The sequence below is a fragment of the Physeter macrocephalus genome, chromosome 18 (assembly GCF_002837175.3).
Source record: "Physeter macrocephalus isolate SW-GA chromosome 18, ASM283717v5, whole genome shotgun sequence".
NCBI classification, from domain to species: domain Eukaryota; kingdom Metazoa; phylum Chordata; class Mammalia; order Artiodactyla; family Physeteridae; genus Physeter; species Physeter macrocephalus.
Genome location: NC_041231.1, coordinates 499,163 through 522,858, shown reverse-complemented (window position 1 = coordinate 522,858; position 23,696 = coordinate 499,163). Strand labels below are relative to the sequence as shown.

At 58.2% G+C, this 23,696-nt stretch overlaps 1 protein-coding gene across 2 annotated transcripts; it reads right to left on the bottom strand.

The window, feature by feature from the left end:
- Window positions 1-6,603: 6,603 nt before the first annotated feature.
- On the bottom strand, window positions 6,604-15,481 carry LOC102996065 (mas-related G-protein coupled receptor member F). 2 transcript variants are annotated; one of them, XM_007104489.4, is made up of 3 exons: window positions 15,344-15,481; window positions 12,141-12,254; window positions 6,604-9,134 (listed from the first exon to the last, which is right to left on the bottom strand). In XM_007104489.4, exons 2-3 carry the CDS (start codon window positions 12,186-12,188, stop codon window positions 8,151-8,153), a joined length of 1,032 nt encoding a protein of 343 aa, XP_007104551.2. In that variant the 5' UTR covers window positions 12,189-12,254; window positions 15,344-15,481; the 3' UTR covers window positions 6,604-8,150. The 2 variants fall into 2 exon arrangements, with proteins under 2 accessions (XP_007104551.2, XP_028335548.1); XM_028479747.2 differs by lacking the exon at window positions 15,344-15,481 and adding an exon at window positions 12,999-13,151.
- Window positions 15,482-23,696: the final 8,215 nt, after the last annotated feature.

Genomic DNA, 23,696 nt, shown 5'->3' with positions numbered 1-23,696 from the left:
CATAAATGAGAAGAAATCACCTGGTTGTTTCATAAGCTGATTCTTCAAAAACGAATTGTATGTCTTCTCCTTCAGTTGTGTTCCCCATGGTTACCTGCCTGTCTCACCTTTGTCCTGGCTCTGCTGTCACCATTGCTGGGGGCTCTCCGAGTGGCAGGCACCCCAGAGGGCGATAAGAACTCGTCACCCCTTTAAATACGTTAAAGGTAGTCTTCACTAGTTCGTTTTATTTAGGAGATGAGGGCTTGGAGAAGCTGAAACACTTGCCCACGTCATCCAGCTGCACTTGGCAGGGCTGGGCCCTCGCCTGGGGCTAGCAGGGGGTCACCTGTCGCCGGCACGCCCTCCTGCTTCCACCCAGAGAGTAGAAACCGGGCGCTGCTTCCCCGCTCCCCGACGTGACGCAGTCCTTCAGGGAAGGTGGCAGCCCCTCCTCGCTCCGGTGCTTGGAGTCTAGGCAGCACCCCTTTGCCCCGAGGCCCCAAGTCTCTGCTGCCCCCGTCCTGGCTCAGCAGGGATGCTCTGAACTGCTGGCCCCCACCCTGGCCTCAGAGGCGCCCGGTCCCTGGGGCGCCCAGAGAACCTTCCCCCGGCTTCCTCTGAGAAGCGGGAAGGGGAGCTTGAGGTATAAATGCACGAGTGGTACCCCCTGGGAGGCCTGCAGAAGAGCCAGCTGGGGGCTAGTGGGCCCGGCCAGGCGTGGCCTCCCCAGCTCCCCACCTGGGGGACGGCTGGCTCGCAGGGGAACAGAGCATGAGACTGGGGGCCCACGAGGAGCGATGCGAGGGTCACCCCTCTCCTACGCCATCCTGCCAATGCCCCCCCACCGAAGGCCGGCTGGGATGGCCGAGGCAACCTCAGAGCATCAGCGGGCCCCATCGGTGGGGGGAGGGTGGGGCTCTGGAGGGAATGGGGGCCCTCGTGGGCTGAGAGAGGCCATTACGTCCACGTGGAGGCGCTCTGCTCGGGGAAGGCTGGGGGAGGGGGCAGCGGGCCTGGCCTCCAGGACCTTGTTTCAAGTCCGAGTTCTGCCACCTGTTAGCTGGAGACTTGGGCAGTTTCCTGAGGTGACCTGAGTGTGCCGGTGGGGTGACCATGAGGAAGCCCCACTTTCTGCGTGGGAGGCAGATCAGCTCTGCTCTCTACTCCCAGGGCGATTGTTTTCATGGCTCTGAGCTCTCACAGAGGCCATTCAGCTGAGGCCAGAGGGGTGGCTGAGCCCTCCAGAACTGTGCCCAAGGGCTAGAATACCAGGCAGCTGAACGCAGATTCAAGGAGAGTGACTCAGCAAGGACTCTGGTCTTGGTTACCAGCTCATGGAACTGACCGAAAGCAAAGAAACCAAGCACCACGAAGGCGTCCAGAGGGCAGCACTGCCCAAATCTGGCAGCAATGGCTCGTCCTGTGGGACCATCAGGAAGCAGTCTCTGGAGGTGTCTTACCTGCCTCCAAACTTCCACAGGTGCTGGCGGGATGAAGTTCCTTGCGGACTGTTGGACTGAAGGCCTCAGTGTGTTGCTGGCTGTTGGCCAGAAGCTGCCCTCAGCTCCTTGCCATCGGGGTCTCCCCAGTATGGCAGCTTGCAACACAGCAGCTTGCTTCCTCAAAGCCAGCTCGGGGGAGCGTCTGTTCACCAGATGGGAGTCACAGTCTCGTGTAGCCTAATCAACTTTGCTCCGTTCTGTTGGTTAGAAGCAAGTTGCCTGGTCCAGCCCACACTCATGGAGCTGGGACTACACAGGTCTGTGGATACAGGAGGTGGATTGTTGGGGGCCATCTTGGATTCTGGCGACCATGCTTATTGGCCAATCAAGAACCTCCCTCATTGCCAGTCCTTACTACTTCCTGTCCAGCGTAGAATATGCTATGGACCACTACCATTGTGTGCTGTTTCTGTTCTCTCCTGTTCCAAATGGGATTAAAACAAAAATCATAGTTATTTCCTTTGTCCCGTCCACTGTGAATTGTGTGTCTTGAGTGTGGCCATCATCGTTTGGGTCGGAGGGATGGTACCCATCCCTAGGATTGGGTACCAGTCCTTGAGGAGGTGCCTCTGGATCTGATGGCGAGAGATGCAAATGGCCCACAGATCCTGGGCTCAGTGCTGGGGTATCAGTCCCCAGAATTGACTTTGGATTGTCTCGCTTCTCGGGGAGAGAGGGAAGTGCGTTTTCTGCTGTGAATAATATAGCTACAGATTTGGGGTAGGAACGTTATAAAATCGTATCAATACCTGGAAAGAAGTGGGTGTGTGGCTGGTGGAATGTGGCCCACGTTTGCCACTTTGCCTGCTAGCATCTCCTTTTTGTGCTTTTTGTTTGAGCTCACCTCTTCCCCGCTCTAAGCCTGTTGGGTTTTGGTGAGGTGGGCCTCCTCCTTCCTCCCTAGTCTGCCCACCGCTCCAGGAGAGGGCTGGTGCCTGGGGCCTGGCCAGTGAGCGTGATGGTTGGGGCCTCTGCCAGAATGATCAGGAAAGGGATGCTCTCTTTCTGCTGGGATTGCTGAATTTGTCAAATATAAACTAGGAACTGCTAGTCCCCTGCTGTTGAGTTGATTCACTGGGAATAAAGGCAATACAGATAAAAGCAGAGATGAGAAACGGAAAAAAGGAAAGTAACGAAGGGAACATCATTAGGGGCCCAGATTCAGCTATGTCTGAATTGAAAATCACTTCTGGGGGCTTCCCTGGTAACGCAGTGGTTAAGAATCCGCCTGCCAACGCAAGGGACACGGGTTCCATCCCTGGTCCAGGAAGATCCCACACGCCACGGAGCAACTAAGCCCGTGAGCCGCAACTACTGAGCCTGCGCTCTAGAGCGCTCGAACCACAACTGCTGAGCCCACGTGCCACAACTACTGAAGCCCATGCGCCTAGAGCCTGTGCTCCACAGCAAGAGAAGCCACCGCAATGAGAAGCCCGCACACCGCGATGAAGAGTAACCCACGATCGCTGGAACTTTCCTGGTATGTGAGTCAGTGAATTCCCTCAAACACATGCATACGCTCCACCTATACCACCCACCCCTCCACCAAAACTAGAGTAAACTGGGGTTTCTGTGACTTGTCACCAAAAGTCCTGGCTGATAAAAAAGATCTGCTTATGAAACTAATCTGTAATCTAGAATTTAGACTGGCATAAAGCAGAGATGAGTGGTTGCCTCAGGGTGGGGGCAGAGGCCGGATGATGGGCTGGATGCCCTAGGAAACTTTGGGGGAGGTGATGGAAATGTTCTTTTCTGGGGGTTGGAAGCATTCTGTGTATTGATTTGGTGATGACATGAGCATATACACATGTGTCAAAGATCATTGAACTGCATATTAAATGGATGTATCTTATTGTATATCAGTTAGACCGCCATTAAATCAATTACAAAGATTAAAAAAAAAAAATCTGCCTGATTAGGGAGGCCTTCTCCTGAGTTGCCAGGAAACTTGGCGCTGGCATTCTGACTCACTGAAGCAGAGTTTTCCATGAGTTTTAATTTTGTGAACTGTGTCCTGTTGTTTTCTCCAAACCCCTACTGGCTACTCTCCAGCCCCCACTGGCTGAGAATGTAATATTTTTGTACTCATGTTCTCAGTTGTCCTGGTTCTGGAAGATTCTGCAATACATTTGCAGAGCTCCCCAGCCTTGTAGCCAACCTGCTTAGGGGCACACTTCCTTGGGCTGGAGCTTCTTCCCAAGCATTGAGAGGCTGGACCATACATGGACCCATCCCTCTGTCTTGCCTTCTAAAGGAAGCCTTTGGTTCCCTCGACAGTGGAATCCTCTTGGCTGAGGGTTCTGAACCAAGCTGTGCAGAAAAGATCTTGGGCTTCAAAATTCTGGCAGAGAATATAAACCCCAGGTTATCTCAAAACCATAATGGCAGGATATTCAGGAAAGCTGGGAGGATGCCAGAGAGGCGTTCCATTTCCTCTTATTAGGATGGAAGATGAGACAGAAGAGGCATCAGCTTCCAGACTGTTCACTGTGCCGTCTGTTGAACATGCATCCCTTCCCATCCCCCGATCCATTCCAGACATCTACGGTCTAAAACCGGGCTGTCCTCTCCTTTGGTCTCTATTGACTGTGTAATCCAACAAGGCCGGTCCAGGGCATCCTTGGGTGGTGATGGGCTTGCCCTGTCTACGTCATGCATCACCCCAGAACCCCAACTCCCAGTGCTTTGCTGATGGGAAACACAGAGGTCAGAGGCCTGAGCTTCCAGGGAAACAGGAAAACCACCGTGCCTGATGATGGGGCTCCAGCCAGGGCCGCGTCCGCCCGGCGGGACTGACCCTGGACGAGGGGCGCCATTTGTAAGCACTGATGTCCACCACGGCCGCTGACAGTCTCTACTGCAGAGCCCGTCCTGAAGGTTAAATGAGATGGGCACGTGGCGCTCTCAGCCCAGGGCCCACTGTGCATAGTAGGTCCTCAAGAAATGACAGTCATTGCCCTGACCAGCAGTGCCGGCATTGGCTGTTCCCGAGAACGTCCCTCCTTCAGAGGCCGCCCTGCGCCCTGACCGCAGCGCACGGGGACACGGAGCCACCGCAGACCGGGGTCCCACGGCTCGTGGGTGGCAGTCCCTGGCCTCCCTGAGGCTTGCTCTGGCTTTCCGAGTTTGACCGTGTGTATCCCGTGTGTACCTAAGCGTGTGTTTCCCCCACTTGCTCACGTTTGCAGAGACAGCGGGGACAGGAAGTATGAAAAAGTGGAGAGCTCTGTCCTGCCCGTGGCTCTCCCCTCCCTCATATCCTGTTGGGGGACGGGGGAACAAGGGTTCTCTCTTTGTCCAGCCACCTAGAAGCTGCCTGGTAGGTACGGGACTTCACTCCCGGAATCATGATTCTATGACTCTGTTGACCACCAGTTGTCAAAGGAGAATGGCCAGGCCCTTTGCCCCAGGCAGTCTCAGGGTGGAAATCTGTGATGTCTGGGGACCCTTGACTTCCTGCCTTGATGGGACACCCAGAAAGAAGGAGGCTTTTGGTCGCCGCCGGGGGGCCCGGATATGCCGTTTTACGGGGGTAGGGATAGCAGAGGCACATCACCCCACCCCTGCAGTGGGCTCCGTGGCCCCTTCGGTAATTAAATACCGAAGGAGGGAGGAGGAAAGTGGTCGAGGGCCTGAGGCTTCTGTCTGTGGGCATCCGGGCCTTTTCCCCGCCAGCAGCACAGAACCACTAGCACAGAAGCGAGGTGGTCGGGGCGTGGGCAGGGTGTGCCCGGACGCTGCCCGGGGGCTGGAAGTGGCGGAAAGGAGAAGAGGCCTGACTCCCTAGCAAGGCTGCAGGGAGAAGGGTCCCGGGGCCGGGAGAGGCCCCCTTCCTGGAGTTCGCCCCCCACCCTTCTCGGCTTAGCGTCTGCCAAGGGCACGTGTACCTTCACACACAGGCCCAGCCCTGTCCTGACCTCCAGGCCCTGCTAGTTGGGGAGGGCTGCCCACCCCCCCAACCGGGCCTGGGTTCTGAGCCGTGGCAGAGGCAGAGAGGCGCCGTCGAGCTCCCGGGTGGGGGGCAGCTCCCCACGGGGGCTCGGGGCTCCTGAGGAAGAGGGGAACCCCAGGGGCTGGGGTGCATTGCACCCCGAGGAGCCAGGCCCTGGACGGCCCCCTGGGGCACCCGCGGGCCTGGGAGGCCGTTCCGCCGTGTGGAGGCCTGCGCCGCTGGGAGCTTTCCAGCCGATGGCCCGGACCCCACCTCCTGACGCGTGTCGTCAGGGCCCCACCGGTTTCTCTGAGTCCCCAGAAGCGCCAGCTGTGGCGGCCTCCAGCTCTGCTTTCGCGGGGTTCTCTGACGGGCGTGTGCGGAGCAGAGGCTGCGGAGGGCGCACCCCAGGGGCTGGGAAAGGGGCCGGCGGGCACCCCGGCTCCGTCACCCGAAGCTCCTGGAAACTTCGCCACTGGACCACACAGAGCGGTGGCCTTGCTGGAGCAGCACCTGGGGCTGTGAGAAAAGGGAGCCGGGCTGCCGGGGGCTGGTCGCCAGGGCCATGCGCCTGGGGGTCAGCCGGCCCGAGGGTGGTGCTGCGGCCCTTCTCCGCGATCACCAGGGCAGGGCAGAGGGCGACCCGGCTCTGCAGGCAGCCACCGGGCGGTACTGCCTCCTGCACGGGCAGCTCCCTCCACCAGCCACCCTGTCCGCCCTGCCATCTCCTGGCTCTCCACAGAAGGGGGGCGCCCTGCTCCTGCCCTGGACCCCGGACGCCCCTGCCCTGCTCTCTCCCCGGGCCTATGCGGTGAGCGGTTTTCCCAGATCTTCCCCCAAAGTGGCTGGGGTCCCAGGCTGGACACCAGGAGCCCAAGATGGGCCTGTTCTTGGGGCTGCCGGAGGCGAGGGGTTGGTCAGGGAGCCGTCCGGCCCGGCTCTAGTGGAGGCTGTCTCCTGGGAGGGGCTTCAGCCTATTGCTGGGGGGTCGGGAGGTGCCAGGCACAGGGATGCCAGCCCTGCCTCAGAGAGCTTAGGACAGAGAGTTCTAGGTGGGGCAGGGGGTGCAATATCGCCGAGGATGCAGCAGCCACCCCGGGGGTCTCTGTGTAGACATACTGTGTTCTTTTTAAAAAATTATTATTTAAACTTATTTATTTATTTTTTATTCATTTATTTTTGGCGGCGTTGGGTCTTCGTTGCTGCGCGCGGGCTTTCTCTAGTTGTGGCGAACGGGGGCTACTCTTCGTTGCGGTGCGTGGGTTTCTCTTTGCAGTGGCTTCTCTTGTTGCGGAGCACGGGCTCTAGGCACGTGGGCTTCAGTAGTTGTGGCTCGAGGGCTCAGTAGTTGTGTCTCGCGGGCTCTAGAGCGCAGGCTCAGTAGTTGCGGCGCACGGGCTTAGCTGCTCCGTGGCAATGTGGGATCTTCCCGGACAGGGGCACGAACCCGTGTCCCCTGCATCGGCAGGCGGATTCTCAACCACTGTGCCACCAGGGAAGCCCGCATACTGTGTTCTTCATGGGCAGGGACTGTATTAGCAGCCAGCAGAGAGCCTAGAACCCAGTAGGTGTGATGAAGACTGAGGTTCCCAGGAGGAGCGGGGGGGCCCTGGGGGGGTGGAAAGTGCATGGGATTAGCCAACAGAGGGTGGCGAGGGGACCAAGCTCCCTCCGGCAGAGGAGTGGACACCCTAGCAGGAGAGGGAGCACGCCGGGTGTGGAGACCGGCCAGCCGGGAGAGGCGGCACGGGAGCTGGGGCACAGAGCGGGCTGCACGGGGGGGCGGCGTGGAAAGGCTGCCCATCTGGGCTTCGGATGCCAGTGGGGTCCTCACTGTGGGAACAAGATCACAGACAGGACAGAGGGCAGGAAGCCTTCCTCGCTGCAAGATAGAAAACGTTTATTGATATACATGTATTATCTTTCATCAAACTGGGCCACCGTGCTTGTAGGTGGGCTGAGGTGGACAGGTAGAGTCCGAGCCCACTTTGGGGTGGGGCTATAGCCCAGAGACTGCCTGGACGGCCTTCCGGAGCCCCTCAGACCAGGCGGACGGCAGCTCAGACACGCCGGCTGGCATGGAGTCCGAAACGAGAGCGAGCCACTTAAGCCAGCCGACGGCCTTTCCTGCGTCCAGGCACTCGCCGTGCCAGAGGCTCCCCCATTCCGGCCGCCAAAGGGAACGTCACGTGCAGAAAGACTGGGCTCCCAGGCGGGTTAAGGAGAAGCGTCTCCCAGGCAGCAGCCGTTCCTGGAGGTCTGCTCCCAGTGTCGCCTTGACAGGGCAGAAAGGAGAGAGCAGGTGTCCCAACAGCAGGACAAAGCTGCTGGCCCGACGGGCGATGGGCTGGCTGTGCTCAGGAGGGCTGGCTGATGGGGCAGGAGGTGGATGGGCTGCGTGACCCCCTCCTCTCCTTTCCTGGCCATCCTGGGGCGGGGAGGAGCCCCACACCCTGCCCACCACCCGGGGGCCACTTCTGCAGAGTGGGTCACGGAAGGAGGATAGCGGCGGGCGGGGGGAGCCTGGCGAGGCCACGGGGTCTGTTTGGAAGTGGCTGTTCTGTCTCTCGGCCACCCCCAGAGCCTCGGCCCCGGAGAAGGCGGCACGTGGGCGGGGAGCGGATTTTTCTCCTCGCACTCGGGCCCCAGGGCTGCTGCCCAGCTCCTGTCCCCCCGCAAAGGGTCTCTGGAGGCCACTCCAGCTGGCCCCCGCCTGCCCTCCAGGTGCTGGCCTCTCACGAGGCGTTCCCCGGGGAGCACTGCATCTCCATGGTGACCGTGTTGGGCGTGCTGCCCCCCGCCTCCCCCGGCTCGGCCCCGTCTCGCAGGGCCCGCTGGAAGACCACCCTGAGGGGCTCCCACAGCCGCTGTGACTTGTCCCTGCCGGCCAGGAAGTAGACGACAGGCTTGGCGCTGCTGTTGATGCAGATACACAGGTCGGTGACGTACTCGGGGAAGGGGGCCGGGATCTGGAAGACCCAGAAGAGGAACCAGTCGATCCCTAAGTAGATGGAGGACACGAGGAAAACGGAGACCACGGCCAGGACGACGTGGTTGAGCTTGGCCGAGCGCTGGCGCCGTCGGGCCCGGCATTCCACCTGCAGGACGAGCGCCAGGCACGGCAGCACCATGAGGGGACAGAAGACCAGGAAGAGCAGGACGCCCAGGAAGGTGTCCACGTGCCTGCAGCCCGTCCCGGACGCCTGGCGGCCCAGGAACGTGCAGAAGTAGCTGTGGATGCTGGTGACCAGGAGTGACAGGGTCCAGAGCAGGGAGCACACCACAGCCGACAGGCGCTTGGGCCGACGGCGCCAGTACCAAGAGGGAAAGACGACCGACAGGCAGCGCTCCGAGCTCACGGCTGGCAGCAGGCTCACGCTGGCGACGAACATGCAGAGCCCCAGGATCCGGGACACCGCGCGGACGTAGTCGGCAAACGAGCCCAGGAAGCCCCCCGCGTTCAGGATGGAGAACACGGCCTTGCTAAAGAGGTAGCCGACGTCCGCGCTGGCCAAGTGCAGAAAGTAGATGGAGAAGGGGCTCCTCTTGATGGAGAAGCCGAAGAACCAGAGGACCAGCCCGTTGCCCACCAGGCCGCACAGACAGAGAAGCAGGAAGATGTAGTTCACGACGGCTGGCGGTGGCAGCATGGTGATCTGCTCGATGGTCAGGAAGCCGCGGCTGTAGAGCTCCGGGGCCTCGCTCACTCCCGGACACATCTGCGCAGGCGTGGAGGGGAGACACGCGGTGATGCTGGCTGGGCTCCATCCCCAAACCTGCACCTGCATCCAGGTGTGCTGGGCTCCGCCCCCGAACCTGCACCTGAGCCCAGGTGTGTTGGTCCTGATTACAGACGTGGCTCTGGAGCAACGAATGCGCTCCAACTGGAGCAGAAGACACCCTTGATCTGACATAGTGCTGCCACCCTGTGCCCCAGAGTCTGGAGCTGGCAGCCTACAGGAGCGATAGTAAAAATGGTGAAAATAATCGGTCCCTCATAAAGGTACCTGGTGGTCCACCGGCCAGAAAATGTACATGTTGTGCAAGATAAAGAAAAACTGAGGAAGCTTTCCAGATTGAAGGAAACTAAAGAGACATGACCAGTTAATGCAGGGCTGTAAGCCTGGATTGTAGAGTGGATCTAACCATCACTATACAGGCTATTGGGGGACGACTGGGAAACGTGAATGTGGACTACGTATTGTACCAAAGTTACACTTTCTGAAAAGGAAAATGTACCGTGGCTAATATGTATGGGAGTGTCCTTGTTCTTAGAAGATACAAACTGTTTGGGTGCAAAGGGGTTTGGTGTCTGCAATTTACTTTCAGATAGCTCTGGGAAAGAAAGTATCTATCAAGAGATAATAAAGATTTATTTAAAAAAAAGAAAGGGATCCTAGAGAGAAAGCACATGTGGCAACAGGCTAACAATTAATGAATTGGTGAAGGTGTATGCAAATTTACAAAACTTGCAATTTTTCACACTGAAACATGAAAATATTTATTTTAAAAAACAAAATCACTTGTAAGTTACCAAAACAAAACCAGAGCGGACCCTGACCTATAGTGGAATCAGAGAGACCTGGGGAATCAGAGGTGGCTCCCTGCCGGGCCAGGGTGAAACTCTGGGTTTCTGGATCATGAGGGATCTGGATCTGGCCCAAGGGGGTTCCTAGAGGGCGAGACACTTGAGGCAGTGGCTATTTATAGAGCTGTGTATTTTGACAATTGGTCTGGCTGTGTGAGTCCATCTGGCTAAATGCCAGTCTTGCCTGCAGGGTCTGGGCTGGCATATAAATGCATGAACGTGGGTCATGTGCAAGAAGCTGGCAAGTGGGGGGGGGCAGTGGCAAACCGGAGGGCACCCGTCCTGAGCAAGTCGGCGGTGCCCTGCTCCAGCCGGTGGGCGCCAGTGGGGCCAGCGGGCTGAGTGGCTGATCATCCTTTTCCCTCTCCTCAGAGAAGCCAGAACTCAAGATGGTAATGTAAACTATCCTGATCTTTAAATGTTCACATTTAAAAAACACGGTGTGGGCCAAACATAACACATCTACAAGCTGGATTCGGTTCTCAGGCTGTGGATTTTGACCTCTCATCCCCTGTGGCGGAGGCTGCCCAGAGCACTGTCAATGCCCTGCCCACACCCCGGCAGACATCACTAATCCATCCCAGCACTCTTTCCCACAGAGCCTGAACCTGGCCTCCCGCTAATCTAAGGCCGGGTGTCAGTACCCATTGCTCGTGACTCTCCCTCCAAAACCCAAAACAAAACTGCAGAACAAACCAGAAGGTTCTTGAGGCAGGACTACTCTGCCACTTTCCAGATGGGCCCCAGCTCCGGCAGAAAGCTGGGTCCCGAAAGACTGCTCTCTGGGCCTGACACCCCATAACAAAGGGAGGGACCTCTGGTCTGGCTCCGGTCAAGGGGACCCTGCAAGCAGGGACTGGAGGGTGCCGGCAAACTTTGGGGAAACCCCAGGAGGTCAGGGCATGGGGGTCCCGGTCACTACCCGGCATCCTCTAAATATATTTATTGACCCCACATCTGTCTGTCTGTCTGTCAACTCTCAAACCCCTTAGCTCGCTCTTTACTCAGCCTTTCCTCTTCTCAGCTGGGGAGCAGACCCAGAAATTTACAAGACCCCGTGTCTAAACAAGTCCACGGAGGACCAGCTCTAGCGCTGGAGGGAACCGGGTGGCAGGGGCTGCATCTGACAGGTCAGGTCCCTCAGTGCCTCTCGCAGGCTGGAAGAAGCCTGCAATCCTCCCCTCAGAGTCAGAGCGGGAGGGCCGGTGAGTCACTGGACGTGTGGCTGTCATCCCGGCCACAAGGCACCTTGTAAAATGCCTGCTCTGGAGCCTGGTGCCCTCCCTGGGCTCCGCCTCTTCTCCAGGGATTTCTGGGGACTCCCAAGCCAGTTCCTTCTCTGTCTCCTGTGGCTGCCATCTTGCAGTGGTCCTCATCAGGGCTGCAGGCATGGTGGGGAAATGCCGGGGGCTGGGGTCCTGGCTCTGCCCCGACCTCTGGACTCACCGCAGACAAGCTACTACACTGGTGTGAGCCGCAGTTTCCTCAAAGGTTGCACCTGGTAAACTCAGGGGTCCTTCCAACTTGAGAGGGTTTTTCCCGGGATTCAGGAGGGAATTCTAGAGTTTTCAAAGGCCTCAGAGAAGTAGGGGGCAGGAGCGGGGGAGGGCAGAAGGGGTGGGTCAGCCTGATGGGTCGTCAGAGTCTCAGCCATGGCTAGTGCCTGGAGGCAGGAGGTAAACTGGGACTAATGGACCCTGGCCTTGGGCGACGCTGGCAGGGTGGCCCAGAGCCCCACGGAGCACGTGACACCAGGGCCCCCTTGGAGCCAGCCTCGCAGGGCCTCCTGGCAGGGCCTGGCCGTGGGAAATAGCTGACCGCCCCGTCTCCCCAGGGAAGAGATGACAAGGCCTCTGGAGGTTGGTAGCAGATGCCCCAAGGTCTGCACAGGATGGGATTTGAGGGCGTCCGCTGACGAAGACGCTGGGGACCCGAGGTGACCGGTAACCAGTGCCAGGCCACGTAGCCCAGAGGGGCCCTGCTGCCCGCCTGTCTGTCCCGAGCTAGAGGATGGGGCCTGGGCGGCAGAGTGTGTGTGAGAAGGGGATGCTGGGCGGGGCCTGCCCCCTCCCACCACACCATCCTGCAGACCCGGGTCGGGGAGCCCCCTCTGTCAGGAGCTGATGGTGCCACTTGCCTTGTTCCTGCTGGTGGGATGGGTCTCCCAGGAGCAGTTTCCCGCCATCCCCAGGCCTGGGGAGTCCAGACCCTTTACGGCTCTGCTCACAGCTCACCGGCCTGCACAGCCCACCTAGCCAGGCAGAAAGAGTCGCATCAGGGCGGCAGTGCTCTCCCCTCCCTCGCAGACCTCTCCCCAGGCCCCCGGGGCTCTCCCCTTGGGGGGCGGGCTGGTGAGCCATTCCCTGGCCGCCTTAGAGGCAGGGCCTTGTGGGAGGCACCGGGCTTCCTGCTGAGTCCAGAGCAGGTGGCGTCTGTGTGCGCCACTCCCTCCTTCTCCGGGGCCCTCGTTCAGCCCCCTGCTGACACCCTAGGGACACCTCCTGGGGAAGAAGCCCCTCTCCTTCCCCGCTTGTCCTGAGATTTCTGGAGCCAGACGGCTTCTGGAGATATATGTTATTCACCTGCACACATTTCTTGGACACCACCTTTGTGTCCAGCCAGAGGTGGGACAGGGGTTCAGTCCCAGACAGGAGAGTGGGGGAGGAAAGATCGTTTGCGGCAAGGAGGCTTCCTGGAGGAGGAGGCTTTTGCCTGGGCCTTGTGTTTGCAGCATATTAAGGTGTCTGGTCTTTCCCCTACACATGCCTGGAAGGCAGGGCACCCCGATCATCAGTATCAGCGTCGCTGTCACCATCATCAACCCCGTGTCAGCGAGTGCCTGCTCGCTTACACCCCATCTTCCTGTTTGGTCCTGGGTACCAGCTATGAGGCAGGTGTAGTCGCTCCCCTATGATGAGGGCAGGGAGGTGAGGTCACCTGCCCAGGGCGCACCCTGTAACTGCCGCACACGCTGCAGCTTTGCAGATTTGTGTACCTGCAGGACCAGAGCGGCTGCAGAGACAGGAGGGCTGGAGGCGGCACCAGCCTCGAGGCTGCTATGGTGGCTCCGGCTCCAGGCTGGCGCAGGGACAGCTGGACTCGGCCAGGACTGCAGGTTGGAGGCCTGGGAGGAGCAGGGACAGGCCGGGGAGGGGGCGTCCCTGCCTGAGACCTGTCCGCCCTCCTCCGGCAGAGCTCATTGGTCCGCCTGCCCCGGGTGCAGCCGAATTGACTCCGGTCCCCCAACCTGACCTCGGCCCCCGCCCGCAAGCACCCATCCCTCCCACCGTGCAGGCGGGAAACTGAGGCTGTCAGCGGAGGAGGAGCCTTGCGGGGGCACAGCCTGGCCACAGGCTGCCGTGCCCCTCCTCCTCCTGACTCCCCCGGAATTCCCTCCTAGGCCGCCACGCGCGCGCCCCTCAGCCCCGGGCCGGGGGGGCGGGGCCGGGCAGGCGCCGGTCATTGGCTGCGCGGGAAGGCGGTCCCCGCGAGCTGCCCGCCCCTCTTTAACCCTCGGCCTCCCGGAGCCCGCGGCACAGGGCCGCCCGGAGGGGCAGGGGGCGGGGCCGGGGGCGCGGACGGCGCGGCCCAGGACCGCAGCCCCGCAGGGCGTGGGGCTCGCGCCGGGGCCCCAGGTGGCTGCGTGTGTGGGGGGGCCCTTATGCGTGAGAACAAGTGAGCCAGCTCGTGAGGCGTGTGCAGTGTGGGTTTGCAGACAGCGGGGGGGTGGGGCTAGGAGATGTGCATATTACTGTGTACCTCCCACCCCTGCCCCGTGACGGTCTTGACTCTCGTTGGGCCACTGTCCGCATTGCCACGGACAGACCTCATGCTTCTCCACACTCTGGGGCTTGTCCAAGCTCTCTGGGTACCTGCAACCCCCAAACTGCCTGCCTCGCCCTCACCCTTCCCGGCCTGGGGTACTCCCCCTTCCACCCTCCTCCTCCTCCTACACTGTTTTTGCTCTTCCTGGTCGACCTTCCAGACACACATCACCCCTAGATCTGGGCCCCAGGCTTGGCCCCCAGGAATGTCCTGACTCTGAGAGCCTCTTCCGTTCACCTCTGCCAGGCTAGACCCCCAAGGACACACATGCCCCCAGGACAGCTGGCTGGGGCCTGCCCATGAGGTCCGACTGGGGCTGGGCATGTAGTGGCTGATTCGAGGTGTGGGTGTCCCTGTATATCTGAGCCCTCACTGTCCTGCCACGGGCCATCTGAAAAGCTACTGCACTCCCGTGCAGAGAGATCTGGAAGCCAAGTTGGACCCCACGTGGGCCATAGGAAGACGTGTGTGTGACGTGTGTATGGGACGCACGTGAGTGCGTGTGAGTGCGTGTACCCCTCACGCCAGGATCTGGCGTGTGACAGAACTAGCTTGGGCTGAAGCAGACAAAAAAATCTGCCAGCTCAGCTCACTGCTGACCCTCCCCTCAAAGCACAAGACCAAGGATGGGCGCCCAGCCGCCCCAGCGTCAGGAAGCTCCTCATCTTTCTCCACCACCCACCACGCCCAGCTCCAAACCCACCTGGGTCCCCGCTAGACAGGACTTTACACCGAGAGGCCTCGGTGGGAACCGTCAGACTCCTATTCTCCTGTCGGTCTAACCAGCCCCTCTCCTTGTCCCCGGGCTGCCACCTGGGCTGGGTCTGAGAGCACGGGCCACGGGGTGGGCTTGTGGCTGTCATTCCCCCCAGACACAGGGGACGCCTTTCAAAATGTCTCACGAACAGCCTTCACCCAGCGCCAACACCCCATCAGGCACCGCCCGCCGGGGAGAAGGTGGGACGCAGCCACCCAACCTCCGGCGGCTGCAGAGGCTGACCCCTCGGTGTCCATCCCAGGGCTGGCCCCAAGCTGCCGGAGCTCGGCCCGGGGAAGGAGGGGGGTGCAGTCAGCGTGCGTGACGACGGTGGGAGCCGTTGCACTTGGGATGCTGCCTGCTGGGTGTTCCCCTTCCTGCCCTTCCAGAAAGCACGCTTGGATGGCTGGCGAGGGTGGGGAGGGATAGAGGGGGAGCCCCCACCCACAGGAGGACAGAGCAGGAGCTGGAAGCAGAGGACAGCTGGGGGTCAGCAATCCCCAGGTGCCCGGGCCTGCCACACACGAGGGGGACTCTCAAAGCGGCCCGGTGACCCTGGGACTCTGGGGCCTCGGGAGGGCTCCTCTGGCGGTGAGAGCGCTGCTCTGCGGGCTCAGGCTCCTGCTTGGGGCCATGTGATTTCCGGGGGCTGCCAGCCCCGAGGGTGCCTGCCTTCATCTCCTTCCCTGCCCGGCTTTCACCCTGCAGCCCCGGCTCCCGGGACGCCCTCCCCTGGGCCCTGGGCGCCATGGAGCTACCTGCAGCTGCTGGCCTGATCCTCACAGGCCTCCCCTTCGTGGAGGGCTCGTCCCGTGATGCCCACCTCTGGTCACCCACCAGCAGGGCAGGAGCCTCAGGAAACGCGAGCTCAGGGTGGAGGAGAGCCCTCGCCTGCCTGCTGGAGGAGAGGCTTTGGCAGTGTTACCCGCCCCAAACCCAATTCCAGGCCCGGCAGGAGGGGGGCGGGGACGGGGAAGAGGAGGAGGAGGAGGAGGAGGAGGAGGGGCTGAGCCGGGATGAGGCTTTGGGAAGGAATGCCCCGCGCAGGAGCCCCCCCCCGCCCCCCCCGGAGCCCCGCTGGGAACGCAGCTCTCCGCCTGATGACGTCATGTTGGCCCGAGCACTGCGACCCGAGTCCAGCTGTGAATCTGCAGCTCTGCGGGGCTGCGGGGCTCCCACTGCCTGGGAGAGGGAGTGTCAGGCTGTCCACTTGCCAGATGCTTTCCCTCGGCCCCCTCCGGGCATTTCGGGGCGCGGAGGCCTGGGAGGGGCGGATCCCCACCTGCTTTTGTACCCAGGGGCTTTTGTACCCAGGGGCATAACAATGGAGAAGCCTTGGAGGCCGCAGGGTGAGGGGGTGGTGCCACCCAGGTGGTACCCCACGCCCCCTTCCACCCCGGAATCCGCCCAGGGTCCCTTGCGGGCTTCTGGAGCCAGGAATTCCCTTTTCTCCAGCCCTCATAGCAGTCAGATGGCGCAAGTGGAAAATCACAGCGCTCGCCCGGGGCCTGGGCCGAGCGAGCGGGGAAATTGGCGGGCCCGTGGTGCCGGGTGTGTGCGCTGCTCAGCGGGAGGATGGGTCAGCCTCCCCCAACCCCGGCGAGTCCCCACAGGGTCCTGGGGCACCGAGCCAAAGCCTGGGGGGCGGTGCAGGGCCCAGAGGGGTGGCCGTGAGGACGGGGGTGGTGAGGAGTGGCTTCCAGGAACCACCAGGGAAAGCTCCCTGCCCTGGACCAACTTTCTCATGGCCCGGGGAGCCCGAGGGAATTCTGAGCAATGTTTTCCCTGTGGGAGCACAGGATGCCCAGATGGGGGTTGCGGGGTGCCTCTGTGGACATCTTAAAGAGAAGCCAGAATTAGAGCTTCCCCTGCACCTGCCCTGGAGCTGCAGCCCTCCTGTGCGGGGAGGAGCTCGGTGTCCCTGGCCACATGCAACCTCAGAAGGGGCTCAGATTGTTCCCTGCTGGGTCCAGCTGGCCTCCTGGGGCCTTTGTTTTTAGGGAGGGGTTGGGGGAGGGCTCGAGGATGCTGAAGGTCACGGCCACGCCCGAGGCTGGGCTGGCAGCAGGCAGAGGTGGGGACCCTCCCCTCCTCTCCCAGGCCCGCCAGCTGGGGCCCAGCTGGGCTGCTTGTTTACGCGGGGAGGCCGGGGGAGGCCAGTCCAGGCAAGTTCCAAGTGTAATTGCATCTGGACTCTTAAAAGGAATTGTGTGAAGTGGGCAGTGGCTCTGAAGTCCGCCGCCTTATTTGGTATGGAAATCTGTTTCTTTCAAAACTAATGAGAGGTGCTTGTAAATGGAAAAGCCGTGCTTTGCTTGGGTTTGCTGTGTCCCTGTTGCCACGCGCTGACCTCCGGCCTGGAGGCCAGGCTGCTGCAGGGACATGGCTCCCATGGCTGCCTCCGATCTTGGGTGACCCTGGGACTCGGTTCCTCATCTGTCAGGTGGGAAAAATAATGGCTCTCGGAGTAGCAGCGAGAAAGGAATCACGCCCCAGGTAAGAAAGCTCTTTGTGACCCCAGAAAACACTGTGTCATTCATTCCCTCTCTCCCTTCACAAGGCTTAGGGCGACTTGGAGGGGGATGGCCCAGTGCTGGCCACGTGAGACACTGTCCCTGCACTTGCAACCCTCCTGTTCTGTCCTCATACCCTGAACAGCCACCACCCTGCCACCAGTGGTCCTCCTCCACCCCTCCCAGGGGAAGGGAAGTTTATTTTTAGTGGTCCAGTGCCGTGGGCCTCACAGGTGGACTCTGGTCTCACCCCCAGCCCAGGCCCCCTACAAGGGTGCAGGCCAGGACCCTCCTCTGCTGGGCCCTCCTGTGGTCCCTCGTTGCCCAGCTGCTCCGAGTCGGACCCTCCGAGCCAGCAGGGAGGGCGCAGAGCCTCCCAGGCAGACTCGCACACACTGCAGAGCGCCTGCCGGGTACCGCGCACTGTGCTTTGGGCTGATGAACAGGCAGATGAGGTCTCTGCGCTCCCGGAGCTGCCATCAAGCTGGGAGGCAGACCAGAATCAGATGACCCAGACACATGTAAAACCACAGCTGAACAGAAGGCACCAGCGTGCCAGGGAGATCAGGACAGCTTCCTGGAGGAGGTGATGAGGGAGCCTGTGGGGGAAGTTGGGCAGGAGCAACTCAGGTGAGAAGGGTAAGGAAGACATCCCCAGCAGAGGAAACTGCATGAGCAAAGGCCCTGAGGCAGGAGGCGTGCTTCATTCCAGTGAATGGGGGGCTGGATGAGGCTGGGGGTCGGGGGGGGGGGGGAGGCAGAGAGGGCAGAGGCCTGGATGAGGCCCCCAAGTGGGCAGCTCTGATTGGCCCTTCCTGACCCGGGATCTCGCCCTCTGTGTCCTGTTCTCACCTCTCTGTTGACCTTTGTCCCCTCTGCTCAGGGCACAAGTGCAGTGAGGATAATGACAATTACATCTGCCTCTTGCTGTGTCCTCTGAGCCAGGGCTGCATAAATGGGATCATTTCATCCTCACAACATCGCCCATTTTACACCTTCATTCAACACACATTTGCTGGCACTTCCCTGGTGGTCCAGTGGTTAAGACTCTGTGCTCCCAATGCAGTGGGCATGGGTTTGATCCCAGGTCGGGGAACGAAGATCCCGCATGCTGCACGGTGCGGCCAAAAAAAAAAAAAAAAGTGTACGATTCAATGGTTTCAGTGTATTCAGTGAGTTGTGCAACCATGACCACTATCTAATTATAGAATGTTGTTTTCACCCTCTAAAAGAACCCCATACTTATTAGCAACCTCCCCAGCCCCTGGTCACTACTCATCTAATTTCTGTCTCTATGGATTTACCTGTTCTGGACATTTCATAGAAATGGAATCACACAGGTCTTTTGTGTCTTGATTCTTTCACTCAGCATAAAGTTTTCAAGGTTCTTACATGTTGTGAATTCACATATCAATGCTGCCTTCCTCTTTGCGGTGATAGGCTGGTTCTTTAGGGTCCAAAACCCCTTTCTCTTCTGCTTGACTAAGGTCCTCCAGGAGACAAGGCAAATGTGTACATGGTCTGGGTCTCCCAGGTTAATTCCTGAGGCCATTTGGTTTCAACCCTTGAGATTAAAAAGGTCTCTCCAAGGTCTAGCTGGTTTTCCTGATGGGGAAGAGTGAGTAGGACACCTCCTCCCTCCTCTCTCCCCTCCTCCAGCCAGGGTGGAGCATCTGTGATGGAATGTGCATCTTAGGGATCTCTGCAGAAGCCTACATTCTCCTTTGTCCTGCAAGTGGAAGACTATTCATTTGTTCATTTATCCATCCATCAATCCATCCACTATCCATCCATCCATCCGTCCATCCATCCATTATCCATCTTCCATCCATCCATCCTTCATCCATCATCCATCTTACATCCATCCAACATCCATCCATCCGTCCATCCATCAATCCATCCGTTATCCATCCATCCATCATCCATCTTCCATCCATCCATCCTTCATCCATCATCCATCTTACATCCATCCAACATCCATCCATCCGTCCATCCATCAATCCATCCGTTATCCATCCATCCATCATCCATCTTCCATCCATCCATCCTTCATCCATCATCCATCTTACATCCATCCAACATCCATCCATCCGTCCATCCATCAATCCATCCGTTATCCATCCATCCATCATCCATCTTCCATCCATCCATCCTTCATCCATCATCCATCTTACATCCATCCAACATCCATCCATCCGTCCATCCATCAATCCATCCATTATCCATCCATCCATCCATCCGTCCATCCATCCATCATCCATCCAACAGCCATTCATCCATCATCCATCCATCCATCACCCATCCATCTATCCATCCATCATCTATTTTACATCCATCCTTTCATCCATCCATCATCCATCTTACATCCATCCATCCCTTCCATCCATCATCCATCCAACAGCCATTCATCCATCACCCATCCATCCATCCATCCATCATCTATTTTACATCCATCCTTTCATCCATCCATCATCCATCCATCCATCCATCATCCATCCATCATCCATCTTACATCCATCCATCACCCATCCATCCATCCATCCATCATTCATTTTACATCCATCCTTTCATCCATCCATCATCCATCTCACATCCATCCATCCTTCCATCCATAATCCATCCAACATCCATTCATCCATCACCCATCCATCCATCCACCATCCATCCATCCGTCCGTCCATCCATCCATCCATCTATCCATCCGTTCTTACCTTCATTCAACACGTATTTACTGAACACCAACAATGTTGGTGCTGGGGAAAGAACTGTGGAGGAATCAGACATGAAGGAAGAGAAGAACAGGTGATAAATAGAAACAAATGAACACAAGAATTCCAACTGGAATCAGTGCAGTGAGGATAATGAACAGGTGTGGTGATAGAAAATTATGTGGTAGAAGAAGAGAGGGTGTGATGTAGGTGGAATAATGGCTCCCTAAAGATGCTGAAATCCTAATCCCCAGATCCTGAGACTATAGGAACTTACGTGGCAAAAGAGACTTTGCAGATGTGCTGAAGTTAAGGATCCTGAGAAGGAGAGATTATCCAGGGTTATCTGGGTGGGCCCTGTATAATCGCAATGGTCCTTACAAGAGGGAGGCAGGAGGGTCAGCGTGAGATGTGATTATGGAAGATGATCAGGAGGTCAGTCAGGTGATGTGATGAGTGAAGAACGAGGTTGGAGGGAAGTGAAAAAGGGGCCATGGGCCGAGGATACAGTATCCTCTAGAAGCTGAAAAAGACAGGGAAATGGATTGCACCCTAGGGGCTCCAGCCCTGCCTACACCTTGATTTTAGGCTTCTGATCTCTAGAACTACAAGAGAATAAATGTGTGGGGACTTCCCTGGCACTCCCACTGCAGGGGGCACATGTTTGATCCCTGGTCGGGGAACTAAAAGTTCCCACATGCATGCCACACCGCAGCCAAAAAAAAAGAAAAGAGGGAGAATAAGCCACCAAGCTTGTGGTCATTTGTTACAGCAGCAAAAGAAAAACTAAGAATGGTAGAGAAGCCTTTTCAGCAAGGCCAGGCTGAAAACTCTTTCTGCTTGAGCTGAGGCCTGAGGAGGGAAAGGAGAGGCTCCAGATACCTGCTGAGTCCACAGAAATAGTCCAGGATAAAGAACAACAGGTGCAAAGGCCCTGAGGTAAGAAAGGATTTGGTGTGTTAGGAGAACAGAAAAGGGGACTTCTCTGGTGGCACAGTGGTTGAGAATCCACCTGCCAATGCAGGGGACACGGGTTCAATCCCTGATCCGGGAGGATCTCACATGCCGCGGAGCAACTAAGCCCGTACGCCACAGCTACTGAACCTGTGCTCTGCAGCCCGTGAGCCCACAACTACTGAGCCCATGCCACAACTACTGAAGCCCGGGCGCTCTAGGGCCTGCATGCCACAACTACTGAGCACGCGTGCTGCAACTACTGAAGCCTGCATGCCTAAAAGCCTGTGCTCCACAACAAGAGAAGCCACTGCCATGAGAAGCCCGTGCACCATGATGAAGAGTAGCCCCCGCTCGCTGCAATTAGAGAAAGCCCGCGCACAGCAAGGAAGACCCGATGCAGCCAAAAAATAAATTAAAAAAAAAAAAAGAACAGAAAGGGAGGTAGGAGGGCAGGAATGGGAGGGTGTGTGTGATGAGGCTGGGGAGGTGGGCGGGGCCTCCAGCCCCTGCCAGCCCAGGGGCAGAGCCATCTCCTGGCGCCTGAGATGGGATGTCCCAGCAGCAGGGCCTTGGCTGGTTTCCCATCTTCCTAGTTTGAGGCTCTCTGTCCAGCTTCCAATTCCTCACTTTCCTGCTGCCCAGACATTTTCCAGCCGTGTCCACTTCTCTCCCTCCGCACGGCCCCTATGCTAGTGCGGGCCCGTTGTACCTCCCACCTGGACGCCTTGCTGCACCACGACCACTGCACTGTCCCACTGCATTCTGCTCACTCATCAGACACCTTAATGTGGGTCGCTCAGCCCGTAGGGACCCCCAGCATCATTGCCCCGCCGCCCTGCCCACCTTAAACTCCTCGGTCAGCCTGACACCAGCTGTGGTCCAGCCCTGCTCCCTTCCCTCCACGTCTGCATGCTGGGACCAAATCCCAGTTATCACATCGTTGGACCCGTGACCGTTTCAGCATGGGATTGAAAAATACGGAACCTTTTCAAAGGTCACATTTTCATTTTAGAAGTCCAGCGTGATCATTTCTAAAAGTCATGAACAATAATTCCTTAAAATCAACAAATATGCTGTGTCCATATTCATTTATTGATTGGTTTATTTACAGGATTGTGTGTGTGAATCAGGATCCAACTAGATGCACTGGTTGATATGCTTCTTTTCCCCTATTTTAAGCTATAGGTTCCTCTGCAGCATCTCTCTCTGTCTCTGTCTCTCTCTCTGAGTTGGATCAGGAAACAGACACACCACACTATCAGGGAAATAAGGGGTTTCATACAGGAATGTGGGTGGGGCTGGGCCATGGCAGTCTGGAAGGCTGGAACCAGAGGATGGGAGAAGCGGTCACTAGCCTCCAGGATACTGGCCACTCACCCACCGGTGCCGGGCCAGAAGCTGGGGAAGCGCTGACCCAGTATCACTCAGAGAGGACATGGTGGGGGGGCAGACAGTCCAGCCCAGCCCACTCCCCACCCCTTTAACTATTCTTAACTTCTTGGGGGGCTGCAAGTCACTTATTTGGGAGATGATCCCAGGAAGCACCACACAAAGATGGAGAACAGAGTCAGGGAAGGAAAAAAACCCCTGAGAATTCGCTCCTGCCTGGCTTTAAGAGGGCTGGTCCTCAGCTCACCAGAACCCCAGCCTCCGTCAGGGTGCTATTGTGACAATTGCAAGACATAGGCAGTGCCTCAGGGAGGGAGGCTTGAGCGGGAGGAGACAGGCTGAGTCCAGTAGTTGGGGGGAGACTGGTGTAAACCCACTGTGATTTGGGGGGACAGGAGGGAGGTAGGCAAGGGGTGATGTTGCACTAGGTTCTGTGTTTCCGCTGGGCCTGCCACTGGTGCATGTGGACACATAAGATACAAATATGCCTTGGAGGACTGGTTCAAGATGGCAGAGAAGGACGTGCGCTCACTCCCTCTTGCGAGAGCACCAGAATCACAACCAGCTGCTGGACAATCATCGACAGGAAGACACTGGAACTCACCAAAAAAGATACCCCACAACCAAAGACAAAGGAGAAGCCACAATGAGACGGTAGGGGGGGCGCTATCACAATAAAATCAAATCCCATAACTGCTGAGTGGGTGACTCACAAACTGGAGAACAATTATACTGCAGAAGTCCACCCACTGGAGTGAAGGTTCTGAGCCCCACGTCAGGCTTCCCAACCTGGGGGTCCGGCAACGGGAGGAGGACTTCCTAGAGAATCCGACTTTGAAGGCTAGCGGGATGTGACTGCAGGACTTCAGCAGGACTGGGGGAAAAAGAGACTCCACTCTTGGAGGGCACACACAAAGTAGTGTGCGCATCAGGACCCAGGGGAAGGAGCAGTGACCCCAGGGGAGACTGAGCCAGACCTACCTCCTGGTGTTGGAGGGTCTCCTGCAGAGGGGGGCGGGGTGGCTGTGGCTCACCATGGGGAAAAGGGCACTGGCAGCAGAAGTTCTAGGAAGTACTCCTTGGGGTGAGCCCTCCCAGAGTCGGCCATTAGCCCCACCAAAGAGCCGGGTAGGCTCCAGTGTGGGTCGCCTCAGGCCAAACAACCAGCAGGGAGGGAACCCAGCCCCACCCATCAGCAGACAAGCAGATTAAGGTTTTACTGAGCTCTGCCCACCAGAGCAACACCCAGCTCTACCCACCACCAGTCCCTCCCATCAGGAAACTTGCACAAGCCTCTTGGATAGCCTTATCCACCAGAGGGCAGACAGCAGAAGCAAGAACTACAATTCTGCAGCCTGTGGAAGGAAAACCACATTCACAGAAAGATAGACAAGATGAAAAAGCAGAGGGCTATGTACCAGATGAAGGAACAAGATAAAACCCCAGATAAACAACCAAATGAAGTGGAGATAGGCAACCTTCCAGAAAAAGAATTCAGAATAATGATAGTGAATATGATCCAGGACCTCGGAAAAAGAATGGAG